Source organism: Cyrtonyx montezumae, unplaced genomic scaffold (assembly GCF_038088225.1).
Source record: "Cyrtonyx montezumae isolate F1298 unplaced genomic scaffold, pur_monq_1.0 scaffold_11, whole genome shotgun sequence".
Lineage (NCBI taxonomy): Eukaryota > Metazoa > Chordata > Aves > Galliformes > Odontophoridae > Cyrtonyx > Cyrtonyx montezumae.
This window is the reverse complement of record NW_027071837.1, coordinates 11,692,895-11,704,141: the sequence shown is the minus strand read 5'-3', so window position 1 is coordinate 11,704,141 and position 11,247 is coordinate 11,692,895. Positions and strand designations below refer to the sequence as shown.

The 11,247-nt window shown below is 48.4% G+C and overlaps 1 protein-coding gene across 1 annotated transcript in view; it reads right to left on the bottom strand.

The window, feature by feature from the left end:
* Window positions 1-3,052: 3,052 nt before the first annotated feature.
* LOC136044326 (pre-mRNA 3'-end-processing factor FIP1-like) overlaps window positions 3,053-11,247 on the bottom strand; it is a 23,849-nt gene continuing 15,654 nt past the window's right edge. The window contains exons 12-16 of the mRNA XM_065729586.1: window positions 10,208-10,265; window positions 9,578-9,633; window positions 8,267-8,453; window positions 6,487-6,645; window positions 3,053-4,128 (exon numbers count right to left, since the gene is read on the bottom strand). Coding sequence (XP_065585658.1) covers window positions 3,996-4,128; window positions 6,487-6,645; window positions 8,267-8,453; window positions 9,578-9,633; window positions 10,208-10,265 — 593 coding nt within the window. The 3' untranslated portion in view covers window positions 3,053-3,995. The remainder of the gene's footprint in view (window positions 4,129-6,486; window positions 6,646-8,266; window positions 8,454-9,577; window positions 9,634-10,207; window positions 10,266-11,247) is intronic.

Sequence of the window (11,247 nt, the reverse complement as noted above, 5' to 3'; positions counted from 1 at the left end):
AGAGAAGCCCTGACAGGTTGGTTTGACTTCCAACACCTTGTTAAATTCCTACCTTGAAACAAAACTCTACATGAAGAAATTCCGTCCTTTCTTTTTTAGTTGTTAATTAGCAGTATGAGAAACAGATCTTTCTTATGTCAGAGATCTCTCTATGCTGTTTCTGCTGTGCCTTTTATGGGGTGAGCTGACTTTGAGATGCATCAAAGGGGAGTCTCTCCTGTAAAAACGCTGCCTAGAATGAATGTTCTAATCCCTTGTGGTGGCAAACAGGCTGCAGGTATGTGCCCGTTGTCCTCAGCAATGCTTTTCCTAGGGCTGGCTATTGGTAAATTGGCTATTAGAGCAGAGTAGACCTGTTTCTTGCTAGATGATTGAGCTGTTTCTACACCAAGTGACTTCACTTCCTCTGGCTGTTAGCTTAAGGCAGCGTACAGCAAGCCCCTTGTTACCAGAGCCTGTTAGACAGAAATAGCTTAAGATCCAGTTGTCACAAAAGCTCCCCATGGCACGTGGTGTGGCCTCTCCACTTGGTCAGTAAGTGCAGCTACTGTCTCAAACAGCAGAAAGAACAGGGGCAGCTGCTGCTGTGAGCAAACACAGAGCAGAATGATTCTCAAGTCAGAAACGTGCCTGTGGAACACAAGTCACTTGAGCTGTGTCTGACAGAAATGAAGGTGAACTGTTTTGGTCGCCTTCCTATCGTGGTAGAGAATCTTTGCCCCATGTGGAACAGTAAATGTTTACATAGGTGGAAAGAGGGCAGTTTGGACTGAATTGTAACAAATGGGATTTGTATAAAGGATGGTAGGAAAAAGCTATGCAGGTGGTGATCAGACTGTTTAAATGAAGGGTATGCTGCAGAAGGCAGCATGACTTTTACTATTACTCCATCTCGTTTCAAGGTGCCTTTAACTTGACCAAAACGTCCTCATAATTAAGTACTGATTGCAAGATCAACTTAAGAGATGTTGAATTTGTTTTGATGCCTTTATAAATTATTCTAATATTACAGAAAACCAACATGGATTACGAGTACTGGGTTTTTGGGTTTTTTTTTGCTTTACCTTCTTGCACATCAGCTCCTGCCTCAGAACACAGCACCTCAGCACTGGGCCTCAGGAAGCTGACCTTGCCAGGCAGGAAGTCATGCAGCTGACTTCTGTTTCTCCCAGCATAGAAGCTGGACTACCCAGAAACATGCTGTGATTGGAGAAGGAAGAACAAAACCAACTCCCACGTGCTCTTTTCCGTCAGTTATCTCGCTGGTGTTTGTGGGGCTCAGAACTGGATGGACTGAAAGAGCCAGCCTAGGAAATAAAAAGCTTTATGGAGCGAGGCTCAACTCCCTGTCCCTTGTGAATGTTGGGAGTCACCATTCAGTAGCCCCAAGGAATGGGACATGAAATGTGCAGCAGTTACTTGGCATAAGCACCATTTTTATAAATCTCTAATGCATCAAAGGCAAACATTTCATCCCTATTTACTGCATCAGAATAAAGCTGTTAGCCCTGCTAGTATCAGTGAAAGGCCCAGGTCTGTCTTTAGAAGGACATTCACCAGCATACACGAGGAAGGAACTGGCAGCAGTAACTCTTCAATAAAGAATTCTCTGGTCTCCCTTTTCATGACACCACTGCAAAACCTGGGTGCAGTAGGATGCAGAATGGATGTGATCACTCTTAATTACACCTATTTAAAGGTTGGGCAGCTTCTGCCACCCCCACAAACAGAGGAAGAGAGATGGGGCAGAGGTGGAGGATAGTTCTGTACACCCCTGGGGAGGTACCACATGAACCTGAGTGCAGAAAAAGAGTTTGGCCTCCAGTTCCTTCCTTCTCCTCCACACTTACCTTAGCAGGAAACTCTACTGATAAGCATTTTCCCCTGATTAAAGAAAGGCAAAAACCAGCTCAGCCAGGCCTGGGGGCCGCTGCCTGGCCTTTCCTGCAGTGCCCTAGTGATATCAGAGATCATGTTCTGGAAAAAAAAATGAGATTTCACAATTACAGAACACAAGCTCGCTCTGGAGGCACCAGCAAGGATCCCTGGTGCTCCTCCCTCTTCCATGCTCCCCAGCAGTGCAAGCAGAATGGGAGCATGTTTTTCACCACAGTGCAGTGACGAGGGTGCAGACATCTGTCTGCAGCAGGGCTGGCTCCTGCTCCCTGTCACTCCCCTCACTCTCTTCTACACTGGCCAGCTACACCAGCATACTTGGCAGCTGCAAATTGCACCAAGGACAGGATTCTGCACAACCACAGCCTGTTTTCCTGACAGGACTACTGTCAGCCAAATCCCACCTGCACAGCAGTGCACTGTGCTGGCCCAGCATCAGGGGACAAGGCAGAAACAGCATCAACCAGCCCAAAAAGCAAGTTGAACTGTGGCCTCTGCCAGTGCTGATATACACCCAAGCAATATAAGACACCAGCGTGCTTTCCGACTGCATGCACCTGGCACTCTGAATCCCCCTTCAGTTTTATTTTCATCTCCCTCTGCCCTGACAGAGCACTGGGGCTTAAAGGCCTGACTGCAGCCCTCCTCTGCAATGGGTTGACAGCACACACCTCCCCCCCATGTACAGTCCATGACCTCAAAACACACTTAAAAAGCAGAATTACAAAACAAAACAAAAAACCCCATACTTTATTCTTCTCCCCATAGGTTTGGTAGTTAATGACCCATCAAATGCACCATCAGCATATAAACTGTTACCATAGTGCTATACTGGCTCAAGTCTCTACAGTTGGAAGCTTCACATGACACTCCGACTTGCAAGATTACAATACAAAAAATAAGTAAAGTTTCAAAACCACATTATTTTAGGGCAGGGATTTAGGACATACCAAGGAAATTTATGATTTAGGAAATACCAAGTCAGAATAGTGGAAGATAATGAAAATGAGACACATGTGAGTTCACACTAACAGAAGTGCAACATTCTCTTTAAGAACCAGGCATACCAAAACCCCTCAGAACTACTTCCCCTATTCTTCCCACCCAGAAATACGTTTCCACCCTACTCCACCACTACTGAAGTCCAAACAAAGTCTGGAATTTGACTGAATTTATTTTAAGATTTAAGGGGGAAGGAATGCATTGCACAGGAGTGTTGGTAATATCCGAATAGAAATAAGCCAACCCAGTAAGGGCAAACTGCTAGATGGAACTTCTTGTTACCTAGCGTGCTAGATTATTCAGCTCAACCCTTAGTTTAAAAAAACAAACCAACAACAACACTTAGTCAAAGCTAATAAAAAAGAACTCGTGCTCTTGCTATGGGTTGTCCATTGGTTTTCCACTTACAGGTGTGACGTGGTAGAACTGCGTTTGTGGTGGGTTAAAAGAAGCTCTGAAGTCTTTGCATACCGTGTGAGCACATCCACCTCCCAAAGGCAGCAGAGCACAGCTACAGCCTGGCCCAGCAGAAGCTGCTCCTGCTCACAGCTGTCTGCCTGGCACACAGAACTGGGAACACGTTTTTGCAACGATACACAACTGTACCTGGGGGTGAGACTTTGCTACTAGAAGCCAGGCTCTAAGCTGGCTCTCGGGACCTAAATCACACTTTTCTTTGGACAATAAATTTCAAGTTGCACTTACTGTCCTATTTTTCAAAAAAGGAATGATGGTCATAAAAAAAAAATAAACAAAACCTATTACCTAAATGCGTTAGTTTCAGCTGAAGCCATCTTCCATCAGAAACCATAGGATCTGATACAACAAAGTCCTCCCTAAGGATGTTTATGAATAGAGTAGCTCAGTGCTTTATATACTAGTACTGCTGTATTTTGTCTCGTATCAAAAAAGAAAAAAAAAAAAGTTTAACTGCACGTGCAGGCTCAACTCAAACCACTGTGACGAGCTTCACTGCTCACCCAGAGCCAGCCCCTCTTCCCTTGGGAAAAAAGTAAGAAGAAAACACAAAATAAAACCAGAATGAAACGTCACCACCGCCCCGCTGGTTCCAGAGGAGCATGTCCCTCCTGGCGTCCTCACTCCTTGGTGTCCTGCTCCTCTCCCTCCTGGGTGCCATCCTCACTGGTCTCCTTCTCCTCCTTGCTGCGCTTGTTCTTCTTGTGCTTGTGACGCCGATGGCTCTCCCCTTCCTCGCTCTCATGCTGCTTGCTGGGGGGTGAAGGGAGAGGAAAGGCCTCAGAGCCTGCAGCAGCACAGCTCTGCCACAACCAAGACCCAAATGCACCAGCTGCACAACACAGGCCGAGTGCTTGGATCCAGAACAAGAGGAGGCAGAGCAGCAGTGCTGGGGCACCACACTGCCATGGCAAAGCTTCCTGCTCACTGGGGATCATCTGGCACCATGTGCAGCCAGACCAGGGTCAGGCTGTGCCAGCTGCTCCAGGCAGCTGTGGGATGCCCCATGCCACAGGAGCACCTGGGCAGGCAGCACGCTGCTGGGAATGCTGTCAGCATCACTGCCGTACTGCTCTGTTTATTATTTATAAGAAACTGTCTCTGTGTCCATCCCACTTCTGAGGGAACTCTGATAGCCTTGCCTCATCACCAGCTTCAATATAAAGCACTGAAGCTGCTGACAGAAGGCTGAGTCCCAAATCTGAGAGATGCTGGGAAGTCTTTGCCCCTCTGAATGTGTTGGGGAAATCCTGAGGCCAGAAGCAAGAAGTGTGTCAGTGCAGCTGAGAGATGTGGGTTTCCTAAAGGGAGGGTAGGTCCTGTTTCTACTTCTGCTTCCTCACAAGTCTCCCACCACTCCACCAGCTTTGTGCTTTAGAGATCTCCTCAATCTATCTCTATCTCCTCAACCACAGCTGTTTCCATGGCACTGCTGGGGACACTGACCCAGGATGGCACAGGGCAGCAGCCCCAGCTCACGTGGCTGATGGGGTGGTACACACCTGTGAGCCCCACACTGCTGCCTGCAGCACCTGGCAAGCCCTGCACGCTGTCTCCCAGCAGGGACACGAGGAAACTGGCAGCTCTGGTTTTGCCCTTGCTGGTTCCTGGCCCCTCTGGAGGATATTTCTGCTGGTTTGCCAGCATTTGGTCATTTCTCCTCACAGGTTTAAAATCACAGGAGCTCTCTAGAAACTGATCATTGTATGAAAGTAGCAGAACTCAAATAGAGGAGAGAGTACAAGAAAAAGCAGATTAAACTTGTCACAGGGAAATGTGTGGTCACACAGCCCCACAAGCCACGAAGAGCAAAGGACACATTCTTACTACAGCTGGGACACCAGTGCCAACAGCAGGTGCCTGTGGCTGTCCAAACCTCTGAAGCTCTGCTTGAAGAGCTGCTGGTTGCAATTTGCTGACTGGTTTAATGAGTGGCTTTATAGGCATCAAAAGAAAAAAGAAAAAAAAAAAAGAAAAAAGAGGCAGTTCTCTCCCCTCCATTCCCTTCAGCTACCTGCTGGGTAGCAATGTGGCAGTGGTTTATGCCACAGTGGTGGATTAACCACCTGTCAGTAATTTCCTTCAGATTCCCAGTAACCCAGAAACTACAGCGAAGCTCTTCCATCCACCTGCAAATGCCTTAACCACACCTAGAGCACTGCCAAGGGGCTCCAGGAGGGTCTCTGATGACACACTAGGAGTGGCTTCACATAGGAAACATTTTTTCATTTGCTTCAGAAAAGATAACTATCATTCTGCCACTCTGAGCAACACATAGAGTATCTGTGTGTGGTTTAAGAAGCAGAGAAGTCACCTCATTTCCAACCAGTAGAGCAGCCCAGTTCTGTAAATCACACCCTGATTTGGACAACACTTTGGTGAATTCCAGTCTGCTCATGCTGTCGGATAACACCAATTCTGAGTACAGGAAGCTGAGAAATAACCTGTAAAGCTATTAACCTGTTAGGCCAGGATCAGCTCAGCTTCCATTTTTTTTCCTGTTTCACGTGGATTATGCTCCTAGCCTTTCTTTCCATCCTTTTGTTTCCAAACCTTCAGCAATTTGTCCCTTTTCAGAAACCTACACCTCTCCGTAAGGATGAGAGCAGCCTTTTGCCTGCAGACACTACATAGCAGTTTTTCTGACACTACATTCAAGAAAGAATTACTTACAGAGCTGACACGAATTTCTTCTAAAAGAAAGAAACTGAAGCACCAAAAAGAAAGAAAATAATTGAGCAAGTCTGCTCAAGTCATTTCCAGGATGTAAAGTGACACAGCAACTCAGAATTGTCTCAGACTGGAGACCAGACCTGCTCTGCACAGGAACACACAATACTGAAATGAGATGCTTCTGCACTATGCATACATTTCCTTAACTCTGGGACCCACGCAGCTCTGACGTGGTACCTGGTACAGGCTGACTTCTCCTCTGTGAGACAACACTGCCTGACATTCTGTGGGCACCCTACTGCAAGCACCATGCCCTGCCCAGGCACATCCCAGGGCTGCAGCAGAGCACAGGAAGCCAGCGTGACCGAAGTACACCCTCAGAGCACCCAGCTTCACGCCCGCAGTGCAGGTGTGCTCCCAGCCCGCGGTGGCCCTTACCGCCTCGAGGACTTGTGCTTGCTGCTCTCCTCCTTGTCCCGGTGCCGGCGCTCCCGGTGCCGGTCCTCCCGCTCCCGGCTGCGGTCCCGGCTGCGGCGGTAGTCCCGCTCAAAGTCATAGCTGCGCTCCCGGCCGTAGTAGCGGTACCGCTCATCCTCGCTGGGAACAGAGTGGGAAGTGAGGCGTGGATGCGATGCTCGTGGGCCCCAAAGTCAGAAGACGCGCTCGCAGGAATGAAGAACCTCTCCCCACCCAAGTGGGTGCTACCAACAGGCAGAGGTACTCGTGGTGCTCCTGAAAGCCCAGAATACCTCGTTCCAAACCAAAGGAAACACGTTCCTCTTGTCATTCTGCCTCCCCAGATGCTACCGGTCCAGAGTCTAACTCACAGGTAAGAATTACAAGTTAGGAGACTGTTTTCTTCCTTATGACTTTAAAAACTCGGATTGCCCACATGGCAATTCTGAGAGCCACTGACGGGGCCTTCCTGCCTGCACCCACATATCTGCCCAAGGCACCTCATCCAACCTACACACGAGGGTGGGCACAACGTACCCAGAATCAGGCGCATTCCAGTCTCTTCCCTATTCAAATTTTGAAAGTTGAAGTCTAGAGGGTTAACAAGACCCACTGTGGGAAACAGTATTCAGCCTCAGACAGAACTGAAGTCTGAAACAGCATACTATGACTTGCAGAAACAAGCCAGACAAATAGATATCCATCATCAATCACCTGAGAGTGCTCTAAGGGACTCTATGGAGCATAGCCACTTGCCCAGCTTGGCAACCATGCTCCTGGAGGTCACTGTTCTCAAAAGCACACAAAAATGCCAATACTGTTCTCAGGCAATGCTCTCAGGGCCAGGCTGTGGCAATAACCCCCTCAGGAAGTGCAGGAGCCTGGGCTCCTCACACCGCAGTACGTTTGCCTTTGGCTCAGGTCTGCCCCATTTCCTCCTGCAGTGCCCATGAGCTCAAAAAAAAGAAGGAAATGCTGCCCAGTTTGCTCTGCGCAAGGGCCTGAGAGCTCCCAGGGCTGGCAGCACTCCTGTGCCAGACCATACATTCTGGTCATGTTCTGAATGACTGGTGGCACTTCTGATCCTCAAGCCTGCACAACACTGATGCTGCTTGGGGCAGAAATACCACAGGCACGCCGGGCAGAGCACATAAGGGATGGGCTCAGGATTTGCTGCAGCTGAGCCTTCACGTGAGATCTAGATCAACACTGGGAAGCCGAAGCCCCCTCTCCCACACGCTCCCAGCACTGCTGCCACCTGCTCCCATCAGCTCCCAGCTAGGTGGCTGCTCCAGCACTGCTCAGGAGCACACAGCATCTCCTGAAGGGTTCCTGTCTTCCTGTTTCCTGGCTGGCTCCTGGTGACTGGCACCCCTGCAGGACAGCTAAGCAATGCACAGCTTCTCTCTTTGATGTGACAGCTTCATTTATGAGACAAGAAGCAGCAGCTTTTATGGCTGCTGTTTCACACTGAGCTGTAAAAAACCAAGTAAACACAGAGGGGCTATTCCATTCACTAGCCTCACATTACAGGTGGGAGAGCAAGCAGAACTGGTCCTGCTGGATTAAACAAGAAGAAAAGAAGCAGATTAGACAGTGACACTAGCTCCTGGCTCTGTCTCCTACTGATCCCAAGTCTGCTTTGCCAGAAGATGTAACTGGTACAGTCCCATCCTTTGAGCAAATACCTTTCCACGCCCAGGACAAGGCCAAGCCCTGCAGGGCAGCTGTGAGCAGGACCCCACCAGGCCCCAGCACTCACTTGTTGTACTCGCTGGTGGTGGGTGTGCGATCCCTGTCCCGTTCCCGCTCCCGTTCCCGCTCCCGCTCGCGCCGTGAGCCCGAGTACTCCCAGTGACTGCTGCCAGAACCACTCGTGCCTTTGTCCACCGTGGTCACCCAGGGCGTGTGGGACGTGGAGATGGGTGGGTAGCTGATGAAACCCGAATCTGCAGGAAGAGAGCAGCAAACCCATTTGTCTGGAGCAGTAACAGCATCCTTCCCACCCCTCCATCCCTGCAGCCGTACCCCAGTCGAACAGCTGGACCTAAAGGTGATGCCCTGCTCTTGGAGGCAGCAAAGGCCCAGCTCCTCAGTGCCCACATCTCCCTGCTCACCTTTACCAGTTCACTAAGAGCACGTGAACACCTTTTCCCTGAGGAAGACACAATCAAGACCAGATATTTACTAGTGTTGTTGCAAAACCACCCCTGCTCTTTATGCCAGGGCTACACAATACTGTAGCTCTCTGCTGGTCCTCCTGTGGAGAGGCACTATGGGGTCTCCACCAAAAAAAGCTTTAGTCCATCCCTCCCAGACATCCTGTTTTAGATGGCAAAGGTGCCTACAGACTTGGGCATCCTTCTGCTGCCAAGTCAGCCAAGATTAGCCAGCAAATACAAGGTCCCACTTCTGGGGTCTAAGGTAGCAGCTGGGACAGCAGCTGTGATTTAAGGATGCCCTCTGATGAGCCCAGAACCACCAGTAGGTCCCAACTCAGGCAATGACCAGCTGGATCAGGTCATGGCCCCAAGCCACTGGTCACTGAGGAAAGGGGAGAGGACAGAGCACTGCAGGCATGGCTGCGATAGGGATGAAAACCTAAAGGTCTGGCACTGCCTTTGCTACTAGAGAACCAAAGACATCTGCCTGCAGGCAAGGAAGATGATAAATTGTAGGAGGAGGGCACTCAAAAGCTAATGGAGGAGATGTAAAGCTGATGGCTGTGCTTGTCCCTGTAGGGTGTGGGAAAAGGAAGAGCTAGTGTGCATGCAAACAAGCGTAAGAAAGTGCTGCTGCTGAGGCACAGAGGAAGATTCTCTGTAGTTGAGTACCTACACTGAAAGCATTGAGTTTAGGCTTAGGACTTGACTACAAAACTGTCACTGCTGCAGTATGGGCCACGTTCATCTTTCTGAACACCTTATGGAGTATAGTCAGATCCAGTATGACACTATGACAGTTTTGGGCACAAGCAAGTTTCTAGAGTCAAAGAAAGCGCTGTCTGTGAGACTGAGAAAACACCAGTGAAGAGATACGAGCAGTCTGACTGCTCCTTGTCCTCAGTACTCACCAGCAGAGTTGTAGCCAAATGGAGGGGGCTGTCTGTTGTTGTAGCTGGCTGGCTGCCTTTGGAGAAAGAAGAGAATGGAATGCAGGTTACTCACTTCAGCAGCCCTTGGCTAAACCACCTGTACATTTAACCCATATTTTAGGAAGAACATCCTCACAGGAAACCCCTGGTTTCAGTGACTGTTTAACTTTGCATTGTAAATTCTTTGCAATGCCCACAGGTGCAGTGGCTTTGTCACACCTTTTGAAACTGCTTTGCCTCAACTGCTTGCCTTGCTTTACCCCTCCCTGGTGTAACTCAGGCACAGAAAGCTTCCTGGGAAATAACCCGTGCTTACAAAGTACCTGGAGACTCACAGGAAACATCTGGATGAACATAACATGCTATCAACTGCTCTGCAGTACACTTATATGCAACCTTAGTACTTACTGACTCCTTCCCGTGCCATTAGCACGACAAACCAAGGCAAACCAGTGCAATCAATCAGCACTTTGCTAAAAGAATTCAATCCAGAATCTTTTCCCACCTCCCACCCCAGACCAAACCTAGACTAGCAACCACTGGCACTGACTTCAGATGAATCCTGCACCACTCCTGACCATGGGGAGCCCACCCCAGGCACAGCCTTACCCATCCAGCGTTGGGATGAGGAGAGCTGGTGGTGGTGCCAGAGGCGGCGGGAACAGCCCTAAACACAGAAGGGAAATCATCACACAGAGACCACAGCCGTGCTTGAGGGGAACAAGGCTTCATGGCCTCTTACAGGTAAATGCAGTTAAAGTTTAAAATAAAATGTAATGTTTCAACAAGGACCTGTTGGCAATGCAGTATTTTCCTTTAGGGTTATATCTCCAACCAAAATAAAAACTAGCTGTGCTAGTTTTGTAGGGCTACTGAAAGAAAAATAAAGGAAGAGCTACCTTATATTTTGGCTCATTCATCATAAATGTAAGATTAATTATGGCATAAACATTAACCTTTACAATCCTGTGGAAGACAGAGAAGCATGGGTTTTGAGATGCAATTGTAACTATAGCAAAGGTTTTCATTGCTCCATTGATTAAAGTGAGAATGAGAAAGTTACAAGGAAGTTGTTGCCCATCACTGCTCTTAAGAAAGCCAACTTTCTGAGCATGCATTCATACAACTAAAAATCTTAAGACATGGCACCAACAAGGCAGAGATCATAGGCTAAAAAAAGTCCATTTCTAACAAATGAAGAGTTTATATATAGGACCACAAGACACTATACTCAGAAAGGAGTTTTAAGCAGTTTACAAAGGGAATCTGCAGAAGTGACATAAGCCTTGAAAGCCAAACTCCTCAATATTAATGGATGTGAAAGTGAGAAGGACATGCCAATTGCTCCTCAGGGAACTGCTTAAACTTCTGTTCATAACTGCAAGCAACCATTGGTTTGATTTTGCATAAAATGTGTATGTTTATCACTAAACATCAACCACAAAAAAAAAAAGCACACTGTACTGATGGAAAAGATAGGAGCCATCTGCCCATTTGCAGCTGTTTATGTTTTAGCCAGCAGCTCCAGGCTTCTCTTCAAATCCATGGAGACTGAGCCACCTCAGCTGATGAAACCTGGGACAGTTCATCGCCACCTCCTGTCAGCATCTAAAGTAGGTCAGCAGAACCCCTCCCAGAAAGAGGGTCTC